We start from the raw sequence: 25,370 nt of genomic DNA on the forward strand, positions 1-25,370 counted from the left end.
GACCCGGCCCCGGACAAAGCGGATGAAAATGGATGGATGGTTTGATCAAGTCAAAAGCAAGAGTTGAAACGTTCTCAGAGTAATCCATTTGCTGGTTTAGCCTGCCTTAAGAGATTTACGCCACCTTAACAAATCTGATGCAGAAAACAAACAGGATTGTAACGTCTCACCTGGTGTGGAGCTTCACCGGGGCAGGGGTGGAGCCCAGCAGCACTACGGAGTGATTTCAGCAGCAGCTGAGGTGCAGAATCAGCACTGAGAAGCAAAGAGGGAGGGTAGTGGGTGCTAACGTATCCCAGAATGCTCTGGTACGAGGACAGGTCCAGTTTGTGCCAGGGTAGAGATGTGGACTGAACCAGCAGACTGAACAGAGGTGAGTCCTGGAGGTTAAACAGGAAAAAAAGAAAGAAAAATGACTGAAAAAAGGAAACAGGTCTGATTCTTGATTCTGATGTGATACCACACTAGCCTGAACTCACCTGCTGACTCAGGAGTTGTTCCTCCTTTGCCAGAAAAACGAGCATGTAGAGCAGGTATACCAACATAGTGTGCGACTCTTTCTGTGTGGCCATTTCTGACACAGCTGGATATGTTGTGGAGCCGGGAGGTGTTTGTAAGTGGTCACTCAGGACGCTGACCCAGTTAACTTCACATAACACTTCTCCCATAAACAGGAAGCAGCTCTTGGGACTTCCTCTCTCCACCTGTAGGCACAAGAAGCGCAAGTAATCGAAAAAGCACCAAACACATCAAACCCTTTTGCTTTGGACTGTATTCAAAGTATCAGTTACAACATCTACTTAATGCAAGGTAAATGTAAAATGCACATTTTAGGCTCCTGTTACTGTGAAAGTAGCTATAACAGTGTAAATATCAATACACTGATGCATTTATTTATGATAAATCATTAAACATCTCAGTAGTAGGAGTATTAAACCCCATAATGATGCACACATATCAAAAGTGTTTAAAGTTTAATATATTAGCTTGAATAATGTAAGAGGTTGCTTGGTAACCTTCTTCATGCTTCCAATATCAATTTCTGCTGCTCTTCAGTGTTCACAGATAAGCATGCATTCTTATCAATCTTTAAATCAGACCTTTATTATTATGAATTCAAGTATCCTATCTATGCCAATAGATTCCACAGGATAGCCTTCAAAGATTGATTGATAGGGGCTTTGAGACACAGCTTTTTTCCAAGAACAAGGAGCTGTGACTGTATTTCTGTAAGTGCAGGCTACTAATAGAAACTGGGGCCAAGGATCATGGTCTCAGGTTAACAAGCTTCCCTGTGACATACATGTCTAAATCAGTGTGAGGTGTTAGGGGTCTAGGGGCAAAGTATCTCACACTGAAGAGTTGCTCCATGAGCTTAGTGTCAGGGTGCAGGTGTCTCCAGGGCAGGCTGCGTAGGTGTGTGTGATACAAGTAGAGCAGGTACTCCGGTGTGCGTGGTGAGGTACAGCTCTCACAGTACTGCATCATACACAGCCACAGAGCACCCCTCTGACCAGGCAGCAGACGATCTGCAACATAAACACGCACACAACGTGTAAGTAAACACATCCTTTATGGTTCTAGCTTCTCCGTGTTATTACAGCACAGACGACAAAGATCACTGCAGCTTAAACTGTTACTTGCCTCTGAACTTGTGATGAAGCAGGTCAGTGATCTGAATGTAGAGGCCAACCATACATCCTGCTGCACTCGCATCCGTCTCCAGCCAGGGGTAACACTTGATATTACTGAGATAAAGATGCAGTTATTGAGATTATTTGTCCATAATTTGCTGTTCCTCTGGTTTGTCCTCTAAAATTAGAATCAAACTGCAAATTCACCTATCAGGTCCCTTCTATTAATGACAATGAGATGTAAAAGGACATGCTTTATTGACATTCTTGTGTGCCATTCAATAAATAATTAATGCATTCTTTTATTTTCTGAACAATGCTACAGCAGTGCTTTATTCTGGGTAATGTATAGTGTGATTCAGAGGTTTGAAAGATTCAATTCAGTTAAGTAATGACTGTAACCTTTAATGACTGCCCTGTGAAAAGAAACTAAGAAAACTAAGAAAGATCAGCTTATATAACTGCCCTGTCTAAAATTTGCTCTATGCTCACATCTGTTTTAACTCTTGCTAACTGATAGCAGATCTTTGTTCCTGTCTGAGATGTGAGACACTTACCCGCCCTCGCCAGCGTCCACAGGAAAGATCCATGGCTTAAATAACTTCACAGTCTTACTGTGCAGGTCCTGCAGAGCTGTGAGAGTGCCATATTTCTTTTTCACAATGATGCATTACAACCGATATGCACAAAACTAGAAGTTAAACTCAGAGGTTTCACATAAATGTAAGTTAATAATCTGCAGCTACCTTTCATTATTTTGCTGCTGCCCACTGACTCTCGGGCGCAGCTGTTGAGCTGCACATTGATGAGGCAACTGATCAAATGGTCCCAGAAGGAAACGACGTCCTCGATGTAGGGAGTCCAGGAAGCATAGAGGCCGAAGCTGCGGAGGTCCGTCTTACTGAGACGACTTCGTAAAAAGTAGTCACTCAGCCAATCGACTGTCTCATCCACCTGTTAGCAACAAATAAAATACAAAAACGAAGATTTAAACGTCATAAAACTGAACAAAAACAAACTTGCATTTTGCAAGAAACTTCGGCTTAACGCGCAGCATGCTGACTCTTAATAGAGATGTGAATCGCATATTTACAACGCCAAGACATCCCTGCCTACAAGCTAGGCAGGGATAGCTCAGTAGGTAGAGTGGTGGCCCCATGATCGGAAGGTCGGTGGTTCGACTCCACTGAACGGCTACCCTGAGGTACCCCTGAGCAAGGTACCGTCCCTACACACTGCTCCCCGGGCGCTGCATTGGTGGCTGCCCACTGCTTCACTGGATGAATGGGTTAAATGCAGAGGAACTATTTCCCTACGGGGACTAACATGCACACTTTACACTTTTAAGACTACCTGCTGAGGAGAGAGGGTGATGGGGGACCTGTAGGGGGAGGCTGGGGGTGCGACACCACGGGTGGAGACTTCAGTGCTGCACACAGCTGCTTCAGCTTTGCCCTTGGTGCTGCGGGACGGAGGTAAACAGCCGAGCACTCGCAGAGTCACTTTCCAGCACTCCGGACTGAGCAGCTGGTTGGATGAGCCTGAGGAGGTTAAAAAAAATCCTTCTGTTGAAGAAGCTCCCAACAAAACACCCAAACTGATTATTCTTGATTAGTTCTGTAATCACAGCTGACATCAGCGGCTCCATTTGGAATAATCTCTTAACAAAAACCAGAAAAACAAAAGCCAAACAATGATGAACCACTCACTGACACTAAATTTGCATCTGTTGTTCAAAATGAACTGACTTCATTTTTCATTAATCAGTTTAATCGTAACTTGCATCCTTTCAGGAAGATTAATGCATTTTCTTAGATTCATTTTCTAGAATAAATAGCAGTCAGGGTCTAACGTGATGTGCAAGAAGGGAAAAATGGCTGCTTAATATAAGAGTCCAAGAAAGATGTCTCTTAAGGAAATTTTCATTCTTTACTACACTGAAGGGAAAGAAATGACAAAAAATTAATAAAAAAAAATCGAGGGTAATCGCAATTTATCACTTCAGAACAGATCAACTCACTGGTCATGAGGAGGCGAAGGCAATCGCTGTAATGGTCGGGGAAATGATGCCGTAAAAGCCAGGTCCAGTGTTTGGTGAAAAGGTGAAAAGGCGTGAGAAACTCAGGCTCGGGGTCTCGGCCGCAGACGCAGAGAGCTCCATGGACCAATTCCAGCAAACGTGTTCTCTCCGAAAACACGGGATGGGCTTCATTCAGCCACTGAGACAAATCAAACTGCAGGGGAAAAGAGACAGAAGTGGACATTGTAACTGGCACGTGGCTTGCGGCGTATACATCCCATTTCTTCATTCCACTTGCACGTGGACTAACCTTAGTGAGCAGCATGAAAACGACATCGGCGCTGTCGAGGGACAGCGATGTCACGACGTCTTGGTAGAGAAACACCAGCTGACTGGGCGCTGCGTTGGGAGTGAAGAAGGGGGAAATGAGAGGGCAAAGCCGCCGCTGCTCCACAATAGTCTTCAGGACACGGCCACACTCCTCTGCATTTCCCTGGATAAATACCTACACACAAAATTAAATACACTTTAATTTGAGTAGTTAATCGCAGCTAATCCATCCAACATATCTATGATGTGTGTTCTTTATGTACACAATAATGCTTTATGCCATCTATTCAAGGTGGTTATGGTTATTCTCTAGTACTCCAGCTGGCTCAAATACCCATTTTTTGTACTTATATATTCCACACAACAATAAATAAAAACACTGCTACTCTGCAATATGTGCATGTATTTGTTAGAGCATATACACACCTGTCCCAGTACCTCCACACATGAAGACAGGTACTGACGAGTTGGTGGATGACGGAGCGTGTCCTCACATACAAAGGAGACCACCTTGTAAAAAGCAGACACACCAACTTTCTGGACTGCAGGAGATTTTTGTGCTTTGTGCATATTCACCAAAGCCCTAAGACCATGAAACAAGGTGCACTTGAGTCAAGACATTCCCCATCTACCTTCATATATGTCAATATAATGCATCTTGATATGAATGATATAAAATCTGATTGCACTGACGTGATGAAGTTTTCAGTGTGAACAGCAGCCTGGGCCAGGATTTCAGGTGGCGGAGCCATAGCATCGGTTTGAAGCTTTTTGATGTCCCTGCGCAGTGATGTTATCTGAGTCTGCACTGCCTCCTGCTTCTGCACAAGCTCACACTACAAATTTACACACACACACACACACACACACACACACACACACGCACACACACACGCACGCACGCGCACGCACGCGCACGCACGCACGCACACACGCACACACAGATTAATAAAACATACCAAAGCTGTAACTTAAAACGTGGCTAGCCTGCAGTGTGAGAGGTCTTACCGTGACAGTGATGTTTGCAGCTCCTTGGCATGGCTGTCCACCCTTCCCTTTACACTCCAGGGCCATGGTGACTTGCTCTGGTCGGTTCTTAAACAGTACAGGAAGGCTCTCCAGCAGCTCCTGCTCCATTGCCACCTGCTGGGCTTCACGTGCTACAGCAATCCTGGTGCCAAGATAAATTACTTGGGAATCTGCATGCGACTTGTTTATGTTTATAGATAATTCAAAATAAAAGCTTTTATTTTATGATTTACACATACCTGGCTTGATCTTGCAAAATGCTGAGGTCCTGCTCTAACAGTTTACAGGCAGCTTTACAGTCAGTGAGACAGGCGGAAGGCACTTCAGGTACTGGTGCCTTCAGCTTATGCAGTTCAGGAGCTAAACGGGGAACTGGATGTTTCTGCAGATTGGACAGGATACGCTCCCTTGCTGAATTAAGACAATATCAAATGCAAGCATTTTTAGATTTGGAAGTAGAAGTAGATTGTGGCACATATGAAAAGTGAAACAAATACACTTGTGTATAGTTGGTCTACATAATTTTGGTCTCAAAGACAAAGGAGAAAAGGGAATTAAATCAACAAGAGAACAATTCTTTATTACAGGAGTTTCTGACATGTAATAGCAGGAAAAACACTAACAAATAAAAAGTGAAAATGTCTCCTGTGAAAAATATCTCGAACAGAGAATATATTATTTATTGTTCTGAAGCTGACACACAGTATATAAACTTCTTACAGAATTGCATTTTTGGTATCTGTATATTTTCTTTTTAATTAACCCCTGCTTAATCGTTTAGCTATAAAGCTTGGCTCCGTACCATTGCTGAGGCTGGTGTAGTCAGTGAAACCAGAGGTTTGAGTCTGGAGGAATGTTGGCTCACTCTGCACCTTCTTCCAAAGAGACAAAACTTCCCTCTGATCATATTGTAGACGCTCCTGGTCCACATATTCCAGCCAAAGTTCCTACAAAAACCCCCCCAAAAAACAACACAAAACAAAAACAATTAATAAATTAATCATATATTATAATATATATATTAAAAAAAATTATACTCACCTGATGCCGCTGCATGACCTGTGCCAGTCTGTGTGGTTCATACTCTGGAGGAAGAGAGGGAAGATACACTTCTTGCTTCTGCAGAGTCTCGTCATCCAGCCACACAGAAAATACTCCAAACAACCTGCAGACAAACAAACAAGCAGCTGAGAATTTAGAGCCTGCCATAGCCTGGAATATAGGAAATGATCTTTAAACAAAAAATAAGAAAGATTTTATAAAAGCTCTGTCTCAGGATCAGCACCATACCTGACCAGTTCTGTATGTAGCTGAGGAGAAGTGAGGTAAGGTGGTCCGGGATTATTGGGGGCTTCGTCACCCTGGTCTGATGAGGGTGTGTTCGGTGGGAGTACCCGGAGGGCCTGACTGGCAGCGTGGTGGAAGTCAGACACTTCCTGTATTCTCTGCCTCAGATCTCGGAGGAAAGCAGCCTGGGAAGAGGCCTGGAAGAACCTCTTGCCGATACATCCTCCTGCAGCCAGCCTGTTAGAGACACATGGACAGATAGATACAGATTCTGCCTATTCTCTGCTTTCTTTGACTGGGGATCATAACACATGAGCATGTTTATCATACCCGTACTCAGGTCCAGGCTGTCTAAGGTAGAGCTGCAGGAATTTCTGCCAGATGAGGGGTAGGAGGGGGTGATCAGGTGGTGTAGCTGCGGCCTGATATGCCCAACGATATACCTGAAGCCTCTGCAGAGACGGGGCTACCGGCAACTTAAGCCTCTGTTGAGCCTTCTGGCTCAGAAACAGAAATATTGTTAACATCATCTAAACACAACACTCCAAATCATTGAACAGCAGTAGACCAGGATCCTAAGTACTTTCTATGATATTTCTGCTCTTTAGTTTTGCAAATAGTCTGTTCACTTTTATTCAAAGGTCATAGAGTACATCTTCTCTGAACAAGGATGTAAAATGTCACATTATGTAATGAGATAATGAACCTATTACTGATAAACTGTCTACCTTTAAGGCTTGTTCGGGGGAGATATTAAGCTCTGACAGGAGTTCATGCTCAACACAGCGCCTCAGCTGAGAATCTTCCTCAAACACACCCTCCATATTCAGCACCACCCAGGCAAACCAGATCTAAAGAAAACATAAATGTTAACAGGCCAGTGAGGATGGAGAATTCTACTAATGTGATCAATTGTATTTACACATGTGGTTGTTGCTTTGTTGTCTCTCACCTCAGCACTCAAGGATTGGCCCTCGATGAAGGAGGGTGTGGCATTTCCAGAAATCCAACCAACCAGAGAAGAGAGCAGACCCCGGTCTCCATGATAACCCAAAGCAGTCTGCAGAGAGTATGAAAAACAGTAAAAAAAAAAAAACAGAACCCCCCCCCCCAAACATTGCTGCTAATTAGCTTTCCTCACCTTATTCCCGGTCTGTTTGGTTTGTGTCTCATTAAATATTAATGTGAAGTTCAGAGGTTGCTTAATCATGCAAATCAAACACCACTTTGTAAATACCTTATGTTGCTGGTACAGGAGTTTTTGGACACATTCCTCCTGGTGGTAAGTGAAGGCAGCGCAGCAGATCTGATCCATGAGGAACAGGACTGTTTTGTCTCGGTACCACAAGTTCTGTTGAGTCAGAATTCCCACCCAAAACTCCAGAACTGCTGCAGCTCCAACAAGGCCTGGTTTCGAACTTTCTACCACATGACTCTGAAAGATGAGTTAAAAAATGAGTAATGAGTCCCAAAGTAATGAGGACTGAATTATTGAGTGTGTTTACATGTAAAAACAAAAAAAAAGTAAGATAAAACAAAACCCCTTCTAACATGGTTTGGCTGGCTCAAAATTTGTTCAACTACCCCGAATAATTAAATTAAATAAAACTTTATTTATATAGTGCCAATTCACTACCACAGTCAGCTCAAGGTGCTTTATATTATAAGGTGTTGACCCTATAATAATAATAGAGAGAAAACCCTAACAACCAGATGACCCCCTATGAGCAATATTTGGTGACAGTGGGAAGGAAAAATTCCCTTTTAACAGGAAGAAACCTCCAGAAAAGGCTTAGAGAGGGGCAGCAATGTTGAGGGTGAGGAAAATACTTGGTAATTTAATTACTGTTTCATAGTAATTTAAACAACCAAAAAATAAATGCACATTATTGCATTTTTTCCTGGACACACAATAATTAAAATCTGCTTCTTTTCCATATTTTTTTTTCATTGTTTCTCATATAAATTCAGGAATCTTGCACACAACATGCACAAAAGTTTCACCATGCACCTGAATGACACTGTTCAGCAGACGGACGTTGTCTCCATAACTGGTTCCAGTGAGAAGTGGCGCCACTCGATGCGTGACCTGCTGCGTCATGCCCTGAGGACACACGCTGTCGTACTGCAAGAACAACTGAATACAGCTTACAAACCTGCCATTAACAAAGAGCAAGACAAGAGGTGTCGGAATAAAGTCAGTGCTCGAGTTAGCTGCAGATTTTACATGTGTTACGAAGGATGCCTGTTTCTTACTGAGCGTTGTTGAGCAGGTAGTAGCTAAGAGGATAGGTTGGGGGTAGGATGTTATCTAACAGATGCACAGCAGCTCTCAGATGGCGAGACTGAATCAGACTTTTCAACAAGCCAATACCATCAGTACAGAAATGTTCCAGGCTGAAAAAATAAAGACAAAATCCACACAAGATTATTCAACTTATACATGTGATTGCCATACAACTAAAGTTAGAAACCTCGCGCATCTACACCTTACATAATATACTGTAGCTATATTAGCCCCTGATACACATTTGCTGAAAAGCAAGAGTTCTATTTGCAACATTAATTGATTAATATTTGTATATCAAATTGTGTTAAATTATTTTATCATATTTTGTATTATTTTCAAATTGTTTTTGCCTTTCTTGGGTAAAACAAGGCTGAGTTTTCCAAAAACTACACCCATCTCTAACCAGTTCAATCCTTCACAATGTGTAAGTCAGCTGTAAATGTTCTACTAGTGTGTGAATACAAACCTATGTCCCACGGTTGTCATTGCAATGGACAGGTAGCATCCAATCGGTATGCCTGCTTTTACAGCCCTGAGAACAGAGTGCATGCTAGGAGAGTGCGTAAGCTCTGGAGGTGGGTTGGATGCCAAAGCAGGGACCACCCAGGCTCCTTTAGGGTTCTGAGAATTGCCATGAAGCTTCAGCCTCAGCAGCAGCTGCCATGCCCACTGACTAAAGGATGCTTCAGGAGATACGCCCAAACGAAGGACACTTGCAAGGTAAGAGACCTGAAAGGAGATAGAAAGAGAGAGAATGATGCGTAATGCAGAAATAAGCATTAAAGAATTCAGCAGATGTGAGGCAAGTGTAAATGTGCCACCTGTTTGATTCCCTCTGATATGAGCCCACTGTATGGTTTGTCTGTAAGGTACTTCTGATAGGCTTCAGCCACCAGCAGTGCCACCTCATTGTGGAGAATTGAAGGCAGGAACAAAGAGCCATCCTACATAAGGAAACAAGGTTAGTGAAGGTTGGTTGTGACAAACTCACGAATGCACTGTCAGGAGTCTAAGACATCCTCTCTACCTGAGTGTTGAACCCCCAGTTCAGACCCTCAAGGATGACACAGGCCAGCCGGTTCTCTACAGCTGACAGAGGATGCTGAAGGAGCCACGCTCCAATCACGCATATTTCTTCTTGCTGCGGCTGCCAAAGACTCAGAGGCAGCTCTTTACACAAGTACAAAGCCACCTACACACAAACGAAACATGCAAATAAAAACACACGAGTGGATGGATCATGGATCAAATTAAACATTTGATGACTAAAAATCATGTACAGCTAAAACCTTTATTATGGAATCACAATACCAACCATTCCCACAGTCTGTATGGTGTCCCTCAGTCTCTCAAGGAGCACCGAGATAACATATGGGTGGGCTGCTGCTATAGCAGCCAGTAACTCCCTCCCCACCTTGGAGTAGGTTTCTCTGGTGGACACACTCACATAAGAGACCTGAAGCAAAAATGAGGAAATGGATGTCAGGCAGAGACAGTACAGATCCTAATCAGGGATGATGAATTGTGTTGTGTTACAAAGTTGATACTAGTTTCAGAAAAATTAGCCCCCCCTACCTGGTAAATCAGGAGAGTTATAGTGGTGATGAATTGTGAGTCAGAGCGCTGAGTGGGTGTCGCCATTTGTGCTAATGCAGTGAGGAGCGAGATGCCGTCAGAGCTGTTCACCTCACACAGCCACTGTTCAAAACTCGCCTGATGCTGTGGGTCTGTATCCGAGAGAAAAAATAAAATCACAATGACAACTCCAGACTAAGAAGACCGACATGATGCAACTTTAGATCCAGGAAAGAAGTACAATAGAAAATGAGTTTGTTCAAAGCTCAAATTGAATGTTTTTGGGATATTTTAAAAAGTTCCTTTTTAATATGATGATGAAACTGAGTGGACACTTCTGAGCATTAACATATTCAACAGGCAAGTTTTAAGGATGTGAAAGCTTTGTGTATCTTATGTGTGTTTAATTGTACCTCTGAGAGCCTGAATGCAGGAGTATGTGTCACCAGCTGTGCTGAGTGTTTCTAGCCCTGCAGTCTCTGCGCTCTGCATAACATAAAGGATCTTCCAGAGCATGGAGCTGGACAAAGTCCCATATGGCATCTCAGACATAAACAACCAAATGCCCAACCTGTAGAGGATGAACACACAAAATTAATAACAAATATCAAAGTCTGTAAAGTAAATTGCTCCCAGTTAAAATGGAAACTTGAGGCTAACTCCTCACCTTTTGTTTCTGAGTACATGTAAAACAGCTCGGAGGAAAAGATGATCATATTCTATCTGCAGTTTTTCCAAAGACAGAGAGTGTACTTGAGAGCTAGATCCAGCGGCATCAGTCACACTCACGTACTGGGCCCAGTGATCACTCACATAGCAAACTGTCATTCTGGGGGAGAGCAGAAAAGAAAAGCCAAACATAACATTTTATTAATGCATCCTCTGACTTTGTGATATGGCCTGAGAAGTGTCAGGACATAGAAGCTGCTTATGTGCTTGGCGAACTGACCGTATGATGTGCCCTACTCGTTTGACTAGCTGTCTGTATCGGGATCTGTTATAGGTTTGTAGACCGAGAGCGAGAATTTCAATGAGCGAGGAAGCGAAAGCAAACACCCGCATCATCTTCTGACTGGAGCAGGCCTGGGGCTCATACACACCTGGGGACAGACGCACCTGTTAGTTCACACCGTGAGTCAAACAAACTAACACACAGATGGGTCAGACTGACTCTCTTACCCTGCTTGCTCATCCCAAGCATGTATGAGTAGAGCTGCTGGAAGGGGAACTGGGTAATCAATAAAATCAGATCTTCCTCACATAGTAGCAACCAGCTGGTTTCTGGGTCCTCATCCTAAACACAGAAGACAACAATGTCGTTAGGGGCCGACTTACTACATGTATTTGCAATATGCCACGACTGGCATTTTTTAATTTTTGTTTTTTTGGCAAAATATAAAGCAGAAGCTACTTGCTTTTTGGTTTTTTTAACAGTACACAGTAATAATATGTTGAAAAAAAAAATCACAAATGTGTTTTTTCAAATAATGTGACTTTTAAAAGCTTTGAAAACACCACAGTTCCTAGGGTTGGATTATAATATTATTTTATGCCATGTTAGACCCCTAATTAAAGATTGTGAATTATTATGTAGTTTTAGTTTGCATTATTCTCCTGAATTAGAAGGTGATAACTATTGCCTTTGTTAAACTGATTTGCATTACATTAGACTGCTGATTTATTGTGAATGAATGATATTGTTTTATGATGATTATACTGCTGAGTTATAAGAAATACTGTTCGCAGAAAGTCATCGTCTTATTTGTCTGATTAGAAGAGAACAGAACATACTGGAGTTTTCTGCCCCATCTCAGCAGGAGCAGATAAACAGGGAGCCAAGGTCGTAGCTTAGGCGCTGAGTGAGAGAAAGCATGTGAATGTTCAGGCTTTTATGATAAGGTGGGGGCCACTAGAGGCTATAAGAGTTTGATCAATGCTTCACCATTTTGAGATCTGATGCTGTCTGCGTACGGTGTCCATCTCCCACGCGTGTGCTCATTAAAATCATCGTTTGACTCAACCCGGCCGGACCAGTGTTGTTATTGTGGTTTTTCCTCTTGTATCCACCCCCAATATTTGAATCCGTAACACTAGGCAACACATTAGTACTGGCAGCAGTTGTGGTTTTAAGCCAGCAGACTGATATTTAAATGGTCATAGGTGTTCATTTAGCACAATTTCTCCACAGATCATTGATGTGACTCAAGATCAGAAGACAGACAAGAACATTTTGTTTTAAAAAGCACTCTCTACAAATTTACAATCTGTGACAGCTCTTCTTTACAAACAAGCAGACTGAATATTTATTATCGCCTGCATCATAACTGGTGAAAGAAAACAAGAAAAAAGAGACCCTATTTTCAGAGACTATAACATTTTGATGCTTCTTAAAAACATATTGGTTATGTGGTTATTTACAAATAAAGCACACCCTCTTTAACATCTAACATTTTATATATCAAGACATAATAGAAAATGTATCTGATTTTAAGACCTGTTGCTTAGCAGGTCCTAAAATAAGATAAATACAACCTCAGATGACCCACTACACCATGTCATTGTTTATTTAACAAAACCAAATCTAAAATGGAGAAGCAGTGTCTAAAAATATCAAGTAGACCCTCACTGCTTCCACAGGAATTGAAAGGGTAAGTAGCAGTCAGGTCCAGCTAATCAAATGCACTTGATTAACTGATCATCGGCAAGTATGAGCACCTTTATAAAAACAGAAGTTCTGGCAGTTAGCTGGTCTGGAGCGTTCAGGTGTGTTAACACAATGTCAAGGAGGTAAGACGTCAGCATTGATTAAAAAAAAAAAAAAGAAAAGGAAAGAAAAAAGGACTTGTTTCTACTAATTAACCTGGGAAAAGAAATCCATTATTCAGTAAGAAAGTTCATGACAGTACAACAAGACGACTGAACAGGCATGGAGTGTTTACGGAGGAAAGCGTTTCCTCTCTAAAAAAAGAGCAGGATGGCCGAGGTTTGTAGAGTGCTAATTTTAAGACCTGCTGACTTCCTGTAATTTTTTTTATGTGTTCTGATACATAAAACCTTAAAAATAAAAGAGGGTGAAGTTTCTTTCTCTTATTTTGTAAGCATGTATGCACCAAAACTGGCCACATTTCACCTAGAGGGCACCAAGGAACTATCTACGGGGCAGACAATAGTCAGTGAGGAGTTAATGTACCTACATTTATTTACAGCTGCTTCTGAATTTTATATAATAATTTAACATTTTATTTTCACAAATAAGCTAACAATACTGCATGAGAAGTTAAATTAAAAAAATATAAATTTACTTTTGTTTTTCTTACAGGGAAACCAATTTAGCTTACAAAGCACCAGCATTCCCTGTTATAGTCACTCATTTGGATCACATTTTTGATATAAAAACTATTTTCTTTTTATTGCCATGTCATGTTTACAATTTCTATGGTACAAATGTATATCTGAAATGGTGAACTTGCACCTCGTACTTTAAATGATTCACTGTTGTTGTTTATTGCAAAAAGAAGTGAACTGTGCCTCTTTCTTCAAAATGAAATTGTTACATTAATAAAATTACCTCCTCTCCACCTTCATCCACTAAGGTCCAGTTGCCAGATTCTTGTCCAGAAGCACCTGAGCTCTGGCTCTCACACGGCTTCATGTGGCCCAGGAACTCTGCACGATGTCTGAGTCAAAACAAGCAAAAAAAAAAAAAGTTCCACATTCTGAGATCTTAGACTGTTGGCCCTTAAAAAGATGACCTGGATTCTCATAAAAGCCAAAAGCATAATTTGCAGTGTATAGCTCACAGTCAGTGGGAGAAAAGAAGAAACTCATGTAGAGACTTGCATTTTTACCTGGCAGGTGACATTAGAATGGCCAGAGCTTGCATAAATTGCTGAACTCCAGAGGCGTTCCCCCAAACTTGGATCTGGGTAAGATAATAAAGAAGAACTCTACTCTGTATGTATAGCAATTGACGTGATAAAATGATAAATGACAGGCGTGTGTCCCTAACTAACCTGAAGGAAGTGTGCAGCCCACTTTCCCACCCCAGCAGGACAGCAGAGAAGATGGCACAGGAGGTACAGGTGCTCCCCTGACCCTCCAACATGCAGCAGGACGGCGACCTGGAGAATAGACCAGGAACACACAAGGATTGCAACAACAAATTGCCTTGACCACTGGGGCAGTAAGTTTGAAAAATGGTTTGGGGTTTGTGTGTATACCAATCTCTCAAGCCAGTGATGGATGTCTGACTGGAACTGTGTGTCATCAAGGACTCTTCGTGTGAAACTAAACAGGACGCTGATGGCCTCTTTCAGAGGTTGGAGAGAACACGGCTGTGTTTGGCCATCTAACTGAAAATCTGAGACAGCAACAGACAAAACTGATGTAACACATACATTTTACACTAGCAATATCAGAAGTACAGGTAAAATAATTCTTCCCACCTTTTATAAGACTGTACAGGTATGATTCCACCTGCAGGCGTGACAGCAGAGCGGTGTACGCATGCAGCACGACCTTTTGATGGAGCAGCTCACTGCAAGCTTCAAACAGTCTTCTCAGCTCAGCCTGCACACTATCACTAAACTCTGCCTGCTGGAAGCGGTGATACCCACATACCTTTGTCTGATCTGCACACACACCCTGTAAGATAGAAATTATAAGTGTGAAAGCAATAGTGGGACATTTGATCTTTCTGTACTATAGATGTTTTGTAAAACACACCTGAAGTGTGAGCTGTTCATCTCTGAAGCTCCACAGACGATTCTGTGTGCTTTTGCACTCAGATGACTGTGTGTGAAGCTGTGTGTGCGACTGGGTCAGCTGTCTGCGGCAACGCCAGTAGTTTTGCAACAGTTCAGTCAGTTCGTGTTTCTCCTGCCGCGCCAGAGCACAAAACTGTGCTGCACAAACCTCAACCCCCTCCAGCCATGCTCGCAACCCTCCGCCTGGCTCCCAAACACTCAGCTGCTCCAGTGAGAACGGCTACAGAGCAAAAAGATTAAATAATACAGTAATACAGACCATTTTATTGTAAATAAAACTTAACATTAGCAATAAATTTGATCTCATGGTACATTAGATCACCTGAACCTCTAAAGCTGATTTGGGTAATTCTGGGTAGAGTTTGCTCCGAGAAAGGTCGGCCACGGACTCCAAAGGCCGCAAACTTGGAGGAGAAGATTCCTGATCAGGAAGTGCCAAAACTGCAGGTTCCTTTCCACATGTTTCCACAGCTTCCCCACAGAACTGTATCACTGAACCTTCTTCTAGTGTAGGAAGAGACGGATACAGTGCTGGGGCACTTGGGACATTTGAAGCTTCAAACTGAGTTAAAACACACAGCTGATTCCATGACTGTTCATCCTTTTCAAGCTCAGTGGTTTGTGGCACAATTTTAAGCCCAGCCCCCAGAGCTTCCTGCACATCAGCCTCCTCTTCCTCCTTTTTGGTCTCTTGCGCTGTGACCTGTGATGTCACTGTTGAGGAGTTCAGACTTGGCTGTAGAGTCTTACTCAGCAACGATGCTGTGTTTTCTGCCTGTTGCTTCTCAGAAGGCAGGTCTGATGACTGTGCTGTGGCTTCAGGATTCTGAACAGTGTCTAGCTTATTCTCCTCCTCCTCCTTTTCCTGATAGGGCAGACTCAGGGGGATCTCAGTGAAGTCAGAAGTGGAGGCCTCAGGTACAGCTGAGGGAGCTGGGGCTCTTTTGTCTTCCTCTGCCTGCTTCTGCTTCCTGACCAGCTGTGTGCAAAAAAAAAAAAAAAGGAAAAAGAAAAAGAAAAAGAAAAAAAATCAACAATGACACATCAATTTCTCTTTGGAGGACAACCAAGCTTGTGTAACAGCTTTTTACATGTGACCACAGCTTTTTACATGAGAGTACAGAACAAACACTGCTATGAATGTGCCAAAAAAAAACCTGCATTTGTAATCATGGATATTTTTGTTGTTTGGATCATGGTGGTATGTTAAATTTATGTGTTTTGCAAGTCATTTGATTTATTATCAATCTCTAAAGAATAAAAGTACAGACTGAAAGAAAAAAAAAAGAAAAAGGAAAAACAAAGTGCCTTCACAACAGCTTCAACTTGCATTGGTACATGCTCCAAGTCTCTGGGAGGATCAAGCAGGGATCAAGCTGTTTTTTCATAGGATAGCTACTCGTGTGGTGTTTTGGTGACTGGGGCAGAGTGTCTAATATTTCAGTTTTCAGTTTAAAATCTCCCAAAAAGGTTTAACAGGGATGAGACCTGGCCACTGCAAAAAACCACAGCATATGACTCACATCATCTACAAAATAATCAAACCAATTTACTGAACCTCTCTGGTTCCATGGATGGGGTTACTATACTTACTGACTATAACTGATAGTTCCTCTTTGCTTTGTGATTTGTTTTACCCTCAGATGGCAGGAAATTGCATGTTCAGCAACAACCCAGGAACCACCAAAACTCACGTGGCTCTGCCATGAATGGGAAAGTGTTAGAACACTAGTGTCACTGTCCACAGTGAAGTGAGTTTTACATTGTCATTGCGAGGGTGCCGACCAAGAAAGAAGCTCCTGTTCTAAAATCGACACCTTCAAGATCAACTGAAATTTGTAGCTGCCTACATGGAGAGGCCAAATACTCTCTGGTTTTAAAGTAAGATGAGACAAAATTGACTTATTTGGAGAACATGAGAAGAGGTATGTTTGGAGAAGTCAAGGTGAAGCTTTCGACCTGAAGAACACTGTATCAACTGTCAAGTCTTGTGGAGTTAGCATCATGCTCTGGGGCTGTTTTGCTGCCAGTGGTACTGGTACATTGCACAAAGTGGATGGAATAATGAAGGAGGACCACTTCAAAATACTTCAACTTCATCTCAAATCGACAGCTAGATGGCTGAAACTTGACAATGCTGGGTGTTCCAAATGGACAATGATCCCAAATACACATCCAAATTTGTTTTAGAATGGATAAAGCAGGTTAATATTAAGCTTCTGGAATTGGCTCCCGAAAGCCCCAAACTCGACCTTACTGAAAATTTGTGGACTAAGCTTAAAAGAACAGGAAACTAGGTAACTTAAATGAACTCTACCAATTCTGCCAAGAAGAGTCGTCAAATATTCAGCCAGAATTATCCCCGAATCTTTGTTGATAGGCACAACAAGTGTCTGGTTGAGGTGTAATTTGCTAATATTATTTGGATATGTAAGAGCCTGTATGTAAAATTTCGACATTCTGTGGATTAGTGAAAATCTAAAATAAATTCAAGTGTGTGTACCTAATTCTTGATTTTTTCTAAACTCATTTAAGATGTATTCTGTACAATCATCAAACCTGAAAAAGAACAGTTCAAAAAAACAAAAAACAAACATTAAAAGCTCAAAACTACAATGACAATCATGCCCATGATGAGTGATTATAAACTGTCAAGGGAAAGCAGCAGATCCCCTCTCTAGATGGTTCACAGGTTCAATACTTTCATTCTTGTCACCTGTCTGTATCGAAGTGGATACCTGCAACTGTCCCTACATGTGAAGAGAAATGTATTTTACTGGGGTGTTCACTCTGTTTGGGACGTTTATACTTTGAAGGCCCTTCATTCCCTCGTGAAAAGAGAAGAAGGTAAAGAATACCTGTAAGGTACTTGATTTAATCACCTGTGATTTTCCGCTGGCCTTTGCTTTGTTCTTCTTTGGTCTCACAGCCTCCATTTTTAGTGTCTGTTCGTGTCCGCATCAGCTGTTTTTACAGCTCAGATCACTCTCACAAACAGCTGACTGAGGAGTTTCCTGGTGGAAATAATGCCGATCACCTGAAAACCGCTGATCATCTGAGCAGTCATTATAGGTGATCTAAATATACCAAAAACAAAAGGCGACCATTAGCTGGAACAAACAGCGAGGTATTTCCTGTGATAAGCACCCCGTGGCTGGTTGTGCTGACAAGATAAACACAGTCACTGACTGTAAACAAAACACACTTTTATATTCCGTTGACAGGATTCATCTGCGGAGAATATCAAGATTAGCAGGCCACCTAGCGTGAACAAAATATTCAGACAGCACATTTTGGGGAAAACGAAACCATGAAGCCCCACGGAGGTACAGTTGGTGACACTGTACGAAGGCTAAGCTACGCTAACGCCGAGCCACTCGCCCGTTAGGCGGTGTTTCTATTGAGTTGTTTATTTACCAGCGGCTCTCGGTTTTCCGTGCTGCTGCTCACATAATAAGAAATCAAATTTCCACTCGTCCCAGAGAGTGAGACGCAGTGACAGCCACGTCCGCTGCCAGGCTGCAGTTTGTTTTGTTTGTTCCAGGAACTCCTCGATCAAAATCTCTGATCACGTGACTGCTCCACCTCTCTACGGAGTAGCAGATAGGCCAAACCTAATAGGCAAAGACGATTTTCTGTCAAATGTTCATACTTTAGTGACGGGTGTCAAACTCATTTTACATCGCGGCCCGACCAGTGAAACTCCCCTTTCTGTCAGTGTAAAGAAGTTACATATTTAACTGTTTTTCTACACGATAAAGAAAAATCTGCTGTGACAAACAAAGAATCGTGTCAGCACGGCTCTTTGGACTTCAACTGTCCAAAGTTGAAGTAAGACACTGCGTCAAATGGCTCTAAGCTACATGCAGACATTTATGAATCGCTCGTGTTCAAAGACACCTTGTATATAGTTTATTTTATGTAATATTCATACTACTGCAATGTAAATTGAGTCTTTTTCAAGGCAGCAAATGTTTATTAAGTGTTTTCCTAAAAGCCTTATTTTTATGCATTTACTACTAGGGACAACACGTGAGGTTTAAGGTATGGACAAGTGTAAAACCTTTAGCTCTCCACAATGGAAAATGGCTAAAAATAAAAACGGGTATCATTGTATCCAGCTCTGAATTTTTTAAATTCTGCACTCAGCTTTGCAGTCTACGATATCATTGAAATACAGCCAGTTGCTGATTATTTTACGTTTTTGCTAGAGATAGGCAGATATCGATAAAAGATACCAATGCTGGTATTGGTATCAGATCTATATTATTGCAATAGAATCGATACTTTGTTTCAATCCTTTAAGTTCGGCATGTAGCCCACTTAATTGTGTTAAATAGATCATTTTTTAGGAAATAAATAAATATACCTCAAACATGCACTATGAAAAATATCTGAAAGTGAGTCATGTCTATTTTATTTATGTCCTATAACACATTTAAACTACAGAAGAGGACCCAAAGTGCTTTAGAAGCAATCTAAGGAACTTGGAAAGAAAAGCGACTGGACTTCTTTAAGTTTCTTGAAGATATTTCATCTCTCGTCCAAGAAGATTCTTTAATCCTAAGAGCAGTTGGTGAAGAGTCCCAGATTTTTAAGCCTTATTGGGAGTGTCCCTAGGAGGGTCATTGACCCATTATTGATCATCAGCCTAATCATAAATCATAAACATTTACATTCCAAGTCTCAATAAACCCAGTTTCAAAATATATGAAAAGCTGAGGGGTGTGTTTTGTTGTGTTAACTAATTGTTCACAGTGATTTAGTTGTAGTTAAAATCAGAATTTGCAAATTCATCATGATTTATCTCATAAATCATTACACAGCACTCTTCCCTAAATAAACTGCCTTTATAAGTTAAAAGTGTCGGTATCAGTATTGGTATTGGCAATATTGGCCCTCTATTTATTTGGTATCTTCAATACCTAAATTTACAGTATCGCACACCACTGGTCTTTGCTCGTTTTTTCACCTTTTTCCGACACCCTTGCATTTAAATCCAACTTCGGTCGCCTTGTGTACCTGGCCTATAAGACTGAACATCAGTCCCTATTCCTTGTTTCGCATAATGGTATGATGACAGTCTGTCTTTGCATGGTGTGCCTATCAATGTAAAGTCTCACCCCTGCCTGCTCCTACATACTGACGGGCCATTGATAATTGACATATGAAATTCTCTGGCAGGCCGGATGTGGTCCGCTGGCTGTACGTGTGACACTCCTGCCTTAGATAATTATTTTCACTCACTACAAAGTCATAAATGTCTTTATCTGCAAGTTAGTGGAATCACTGCATAATTTCCTCCATCAACATACTTAAAATCTAAAATTTGACTAATGCATTATGACATAATCAAATTATCACAGTCTGAAATGACACATAGGATATTTAAAAAAAAAAACCCAAACAAACAAAAAAGTCACAGGTTATGAGGGCAGAAAAAAACATTCATTTTGAAATGTACTTTTAAAATGACGAAATTAACGTTTCCCCTGAACTATGCATTTGCTATGTGTCCTTTATCAATGTAAAACAATCAAATAACATGTAATAGGTCAGGATCTTTCACTGTTCTTAAAAAAACGGACACATTACATGGCAGCCTAGACATGCAGGGAGGAGTGAAGCAGGGAGAACAAGTTTACATACAGTCATGTGAAAAAGAGTGTCTAAGCCTTCTATGATTTCCCGTGGAAAACTAAGGACAGCTTGACTGCTTCCATAGGAACTAAAAGGGTGAGCGGCAGCCAGGTGCTGTTAATCAAATGCATTTGATTAACTGACAAACAGAAAGACTCCACTGGCCTCAGTATGTTCAGTGTTACAATTAAAGAAAGACAGAAAGAGTATAAGTTGTTTGGAAAGTTTGCCAGGGGAAAGCCTATTCTGTCTAAAAAGAACATGACAGCACAAGTTGCATCAGAACAAATGACAAATCTTCTTGAGAGATGAGTCCAAGGTGGAGCTATTTGTTCATAATGCGCAGCACTACATTTGGCAAAGCCCAAACGCAGCATATCAGCACAAACACAACTGTCACCACAGTTGTGGAAGGGTGATAGTTTAAGCTTGTTTTGCAGTCACAGGACCTAGGCACCTTGCAGTCCCTGAGTCCACAATGAGCTCTAAAACTTTGATCAAATTGTGTCACGTGCCAGGACAATGATTCCAAGCACAACAGCAAATCTACAACAGAATAGCTGAAAAAGGAAAGAATCAATGTGTTTAGTGGCCAAGTCAAAGTCCAGACCTAAACCTGATTGAAATACTGCAGGTGGACTTCAAGAGAGCTGTAGATAACAAATGTTAACAAACTTAAATGAACCAAAGCAAAGTTGTAAAAAAAAAAGACTGATAAAGTCAAGTTACTGCTACTAGAGGTGCTTTAGGTAGGACTGCATAGAGTGCTATGAAAATGCTCTTTTGTGACTGTGCATGCTACATTGCTACAAGAATGTGCATAAATAAAATGTAGGACAGTGACAGAGTGCTCTTCATAAAAACCCCCAAAAACAAACAAAAAATTGAGGTCCACGTTAAAAATGTAATTAAGTTTTCTACTATTTAATCTAAATCACTTGAATGCTACATTTATTGTTGTTAAAGCTGCTTATACATTACAGTGAGCCATACTTTTATAGTCACAAACTAAATTGTATGTTAATAATGGTCGGGCATCATAATAACACCTCAACCTAATTTTGTAAAACCTCTTTTTAAACTCTCAGTCATGCTGACAAAAAACAGTCTAGTTGCCTTCTGTGTAGCAAATGTAGATGTAGAAGAATTTTTTAGCTGCATAGGCAAAGAATACCCTCACTAACTTCTCATATGTAAAATATGACAGAAAACACTTCAGAAAAGAGCTTCATGGTTAATCCTAGTGGGCCTTTAGGAGGTATAGAGTTAAATGGCAATATGTTTTGCCCATCCTCTACTTTGTGATTCAGTTTATTCAAAGTCATCTAAAGGCTCAAATGTTTGCTCTGAGCATGGTGAAGGACTATCAGAGAGTCCAGAGGCTTCACAGACTGTTTGCTGTGTGTTTTTATGGACCGGTGGCAAATGGCTTAAGGGTGGGGCTCGCTGGGCTTCTGTTTCCTGGCTGTAAAATGTGTCTAAAGGCAGATGCTCTTGCTTGTATTTGCGACTCAGCGAATGGCTGAAGACCTCAGGTGTGTGGTGAATGTATGCTTGGCTGAGAGCCAAGCTAAGGATCTCTGTTTTTTCCTTGTAGAAGCGCAGCTCTACGCCTCGACGCCGGGCCAACACTAGCTCCCTCTGTGCCACCTGCAACTCAGCTCCGATGAGACCCGGTGATCTCTGCTCCCGTGCGAGCCAATCCAGAGCCATATTGCTGCGCACGTACTCATCAAGTCCTCGCTGAGAGTAATATCTAATCACACTCTGAGATGGAGGAGAGAAAATAGGCCATCATCACTTCATAGATACGGAGATGCTGACACTTAATCAAGCAGGACCCCATACCTGTCGAGAGCACTGTCTATCCCTCAGAGCTTTCAGAGTCCCGTTCCAGTGCAACAACTGAAAAATTGTCATCATCTCCTACAGAAAGATGAGGTTGAGAAAGAAACACAGTCAGAAAGGAAAGTTTAATGCAGCTCCACGAGTAATGAGTTAAACCTAACAAATCAGATTAGCGTTGTAAGTTTGACAAAGACAAAAATATGAATATTTATTACATGTAAGTGGTTGGTTTGACAAAACTATCACAAATCCTCAAGCACAAGGTATGTTTCACCTCGATTTATAAAACACCAACTGGGTGAACAGCTGCCATGTGTTGGGAAACTAGTGACATTACTGTTAAACAGAGAGTCCATACATTAACTTAAACCAACACAATTAGACGCAGATGGAAAGTTGTTTCAGGTTGACATCCGTGTTGTACCTGCTGCTCTGTTTACAATTCTGCTGCACTATGAAACCATTTGACACCTCCTGCATTAACTGCAATTATAAATTATACATTCTAGTGACAGCTGCAAAGCTTATACTCAATGCTGCGTGCAGACCTGTGCACAAGTGTGACTACATTTCAGCCCATGTGCATGTGGATAGTGTGTGTATTACTTGGACACAATCCATCTCTATGAGTTGAGTTTTAGCAGGAATGATAATGACCCCATTTCCTTCTACTAATAACCCCTCTGTCTGCAGGCATGTGCTTATTTATACAAAAGGTAGAAATATTAGGTGTTTAATAACACATGTCTCTGCCAGGGTCTGAGAGATATGTAAGAGCAGAACAGAGGGGTAAACGATTCCAAGGAAGGGCAGAATTGCCACCCAAGTGGGTGGCTTTTTTTTTTTTTGATGTTTGCCTTATAATAAACTGTTGATACTTAAATTGTGGGTGTTATTATAAACACTCTATTTATAGTGCAAAGTGGCACTTTACATTGTAAGTGTAATGCTTGGGATCTTTCAGTCTATCTAGTCATGAAGCCATATTTATGTAAAGCAAAAGAAATGAGTGTTTCTTTGTCCTTTACCTGGAACTCCAGCATGCTCCTTCCAATGTAGGAGTGAAGCAGCAAACTGTAGGTTCCTATACTGGTACCCGAATCACATGCATCTTCTACAGAAACCTTTAAACGCATCACAAAGCCTGTTAATACTGAGACATACAAGTTGTAATAATGTGTGTTTGAACTAGCTTACACATACAGCACTGTCTCTGGCCGCCTGACGCAAACTATGAGCGATGAACTCAGGGTCAATGCGTCGACATGGCAACTCATTCACAAGTGAGTTCATCAGAGCCACACGAGCCGCGTCCCTCCGAGCTTCTGCTTGAGTTTCACACACCTGAGTATGAGCAGAAAACCAGCAAAGTGCGTCAAAAGGAGTGTGCGGGCCTCAGGCTGCGTCCACATGTCCATAAATGGGCACCCAGTCTTGTATTTTTTTGATAATTTTGCACTTGACTGCAGCTAATCATGGGATCTGAACTCACATCACTATTGAGATTAGGAATTCACAGATACCCAATCATATGCTGCCTCTGAGCTGGGGGCTGCTGTCTGGATCACAATGAGCCCATTGAGAAGCATCATGAGATTTAAACTGAACAACATCATTTTAAAACGACTTTTAAAGTCAGTGTGAAAATGTGAAATTTGATTCTATAACACTTCTATAAAACCAAAAGAATAACATTTTGTATAAAAGCTTGCTATGGCTTTTATTTGCTGGTAATTTTGTTGAATTGTGCTGGTGCAAAGCAATTTTGTAATACTATTAAAAGGTGAAACAAGTGATAATGTAGCATAAGTTAAAACTGTTATTACTATTACTTGCTCTAATTCTGTTATATATGTACTCAACCTTTAGCATATAGTGGTATATTTCCTGTAGGGCTTTAAGGATAACAGCTGTTTATTCATATAAGCACATTAGATGAAAGTGTCGTTAGAGCACTGTTGATGTCAAACACACCTTATAGTTACCAAAACAGCTTCCTCCAGGAAGCGTGACATAGCAGACATACGGAGGACCAGGAGAAGGTGCAGATTCGTACAACAGCAGGCTCTCTGTCTGGCCAGCTCCCTTCCCACCAAAACCATCCGAGTCACTGGAGGAACCATTCAGCTGCTTCTGCTCCCAGAAGTTATGAAGAATGGCCACCACGTTTACTGCACATACATGCATGTCAGCACGAAGATTGAAAATGTTTGTGAAAGGCCACTGTTAGGAATTCTTGCATTTGTATTAAGGAGATGTTATTCATCTGTCTGGGGTTCCCTTATATCATTCTGCTAACTCTCCTGTGTCATCACACTTGCTGAGCAGAAATTTTGACTTAAAAATAGAAATCAGACATCTGTGTTTATCTGCATACCCAGACAGCTTATATTTAAGTAGACTCTGGAACTGAAGGGAAGCACCTCACCACTTGACAATATTAGTATTTCCGAACACTTTTGTGCTCACTTTGACCCAGAAATGGGTTTAAAAGTTCCCAGAGTCCTTTACTTCGTGGCAGGAAAGTCACTTTAGGGCCATTTATGGCAACAGGGAGAACTTAACTCGCATTTATTTGAGCTTTAGAGGAAATGTTACAAAGTAAAACAATGAAACACTCCCCTGACTTTCTTTTAATGTGACGCATTATTGCCTTGCTAGTGGTAAAAACCACTGTTAAGCAGTAAGACTTGTAGCTGTGCTCTAATATCTTCTTTGCTGTAAAAACTAACCTGTAAGTTTGTCACAAAGTTTCTTGCCTACTCACAGTCTTTGGGGCCGGCGCCAGTCTCAGTTTGTGATAAGTACGACATGATGCTCTCCTCCACTTTCACGTCACTCATCTTCTCTCAGCATTTAGTTCCTGCTGCCTCAAACACGTTCAGACCATTCTCTTATTAAAATGATCCACCAAAACAGCACGTCTGACTCTGAGTAGCTAAGTAGAGTAA

The 25,370-nt window shown here is 41.4% G+C and overlaps 2 protein-coding genes across 3 annotated transcripts in view; both read right to left on the reverse strand.

Moving 5' to 3' along the window:
* epg5 (ectopic P-granules autophagy protein 5 homolog (C. elegans)) overlaps positions 1–18,511 on the reverse strand; it is a 26,148-nt gene extending 7,637 nt beyond the window's left edge. Inside the window, exons 1-40 of one of the 2 annotated variants that reach the window (XM_005722261.1) lie at positions 18,349–18,511; positions 17,814–18,008; positions 15,254–15,910; positions 14,891–15,151; positions 14,611–14,809; positions 14,386–14,525; positions 14,179–14,286; positions 14,014–14,087; positions 13,734–13,842; positions 11,345–11,459; positions 11,115–11,265; positions 10,833–10,994; positions 10,579–10,736; positions 10,166–10,317; positions 9,906–10,046; positions 9,618–9,782; positions 9,412–9,534; positions 9,057–9,319; positions 8,557–8,697; positions 8,312–8,456; positions 7,538–7,735; positions 7,253–7,360; positions 7,029–7,151; positions 6,631–6,797; positions 6,304–6,537; positions 6,055–6,178; positions 5,816–5,960; positions 5,253–5,424; positions 4,993–5,155; positions 4,678–4,820; positions 4,411–4,567; positions 3,965–4,159; positions 3,655–3,868; positions 2,988–3,175; positions 2,381–2,588; positions 2,192–2,267; positions 1,645–1,748; positions 1,354–1,529; positions 480–704; positions 171–380 (exon numbers count right to left, since the gene is read on the reverse strand). In XM_005722261.1, the coding sequence (XP_005722318.1) occupies positions 171–380; positions 480–704; positions 1,354–1,529; positions 1,645–1,748; positions 2,192–2,267; positions 2,381–2,588; positions 2,988–3,175; positions 3,655–3,868; positions 3,965–4,159; positions 4,411–4,567; positions 4,678–4,820; positions 4,993–5,155; positions 5,253–5,424; positions 5,816–5,960; positions 6,055–6,178; positions 6,304–6,537; positions 6,631–6,797; positions 7,029–7,151; positions 7,253–7,360; positions 7,538–7,735; positions 8,312–8,456; positions 8,557–8,697; positions 9,057–9,319; positions 9,412–9,534; positions 9,618–9,782; positions 9,906–10,046; positions 10,166–10,317; positions 10,579–10,736; positions 10,833–10,994; positions 11,115–11,265; positions 11,345–11,459; positions 13,734–13,842; positions 14,014–14,087; positions 14,179–14,286; positions 14,386–14,525; positions 14,611–14,809; positions 14,891–15,151; positions 15,254–15,910; positions 17,814–17,867 (6,648 nt within the window). In that variant the 5' untranslated portion in view covers positions 17,868–18,008; positions 18,349–18,511. Of the gene's footprint in view, positions 1–170; positions 381–479; positions 705–1,353; positions 1,530–1,644; positions 1,749–2,191; positions 2,268–2,380; positions 2,589–2,987; positions 3,176–3,654; positions 3,869–3,964; positions 4,160–4,410; positions 4,568–4,677; positions 4,821–4,992; positions 5,156–5,252; positions 5,425–5,815; positions 5,961–6,054; positions 6,179–6,303; positions 6,538–6,630; positions 6,798–7,028; positions 7,152–7,252; positions 7,361–7,537; positions 7,736–8,311; positions 8,457–8,556; positions 8,698–9,056; positions 9,320–9,411; positions 9,535–9,617; positions 9,783–9,905; positions 10,047–10,165; positions 10,318–10,578; positions 10,737–10,832; positions 10,995–11,114; positions 11,266–11,344; positions 11,460–13,733; positions 13,843–14,013; positions 14,088–14,178; positions 14,287–14,385; positions 14,526–14,610; positions 14,810–14,890; positions 15,152–15,253; positions 15,911–17,813; positions 18,009–18,136; positions 18,325–18,348 lie in introns of those variants that run through there. The other variant, XM_005722262.1, reaches the window with a different exon arrangement.
* A 2,641-nt stretch (positions 18,512–21,152) lies between these two features.
* Positions 21,153–25,262, reverse strand: LOC102200711 (protein limb expression 1). Its single transcript, XM_005722408.1, has 6 exons — positions 25,187–25,262; positions 24,394–24,590; positions 23,623–23,763; positions 23,448–23,543; positions 22,420–22,497; positions 21,153–22,338 (listed from the first exon to the last, which is right to left on the reverse strand). Exons 1-6 carry the CDS (start codon positions 25,260–25,262, stop codon positions 21,883–21,885), a joined length of 1,044 nt encoding a protein of 347 aa, XP_005722465.1. The 3' UTR covers positions 21,153–21,882.
* Between the last annotated feature and the right edge of the window lie 108 nt (positions 25,263–25,370).

This window comes from Pundamilia nyererei, unplaced genomic scaffold, assembly GCF_000239375.1.
Source record: "Pundamilia nyererei isolate P.nyererei 1_Seehausen unplaced genomic scaffold, PunNye1.0 scaffold00006, whole genome shotgun sequence".
NCBI lineage: Eukaryota > Metazoa > Chordata > Actinopteri > Cichliformes > Cichlidae > Pundamilia > Pundamilia nyererei.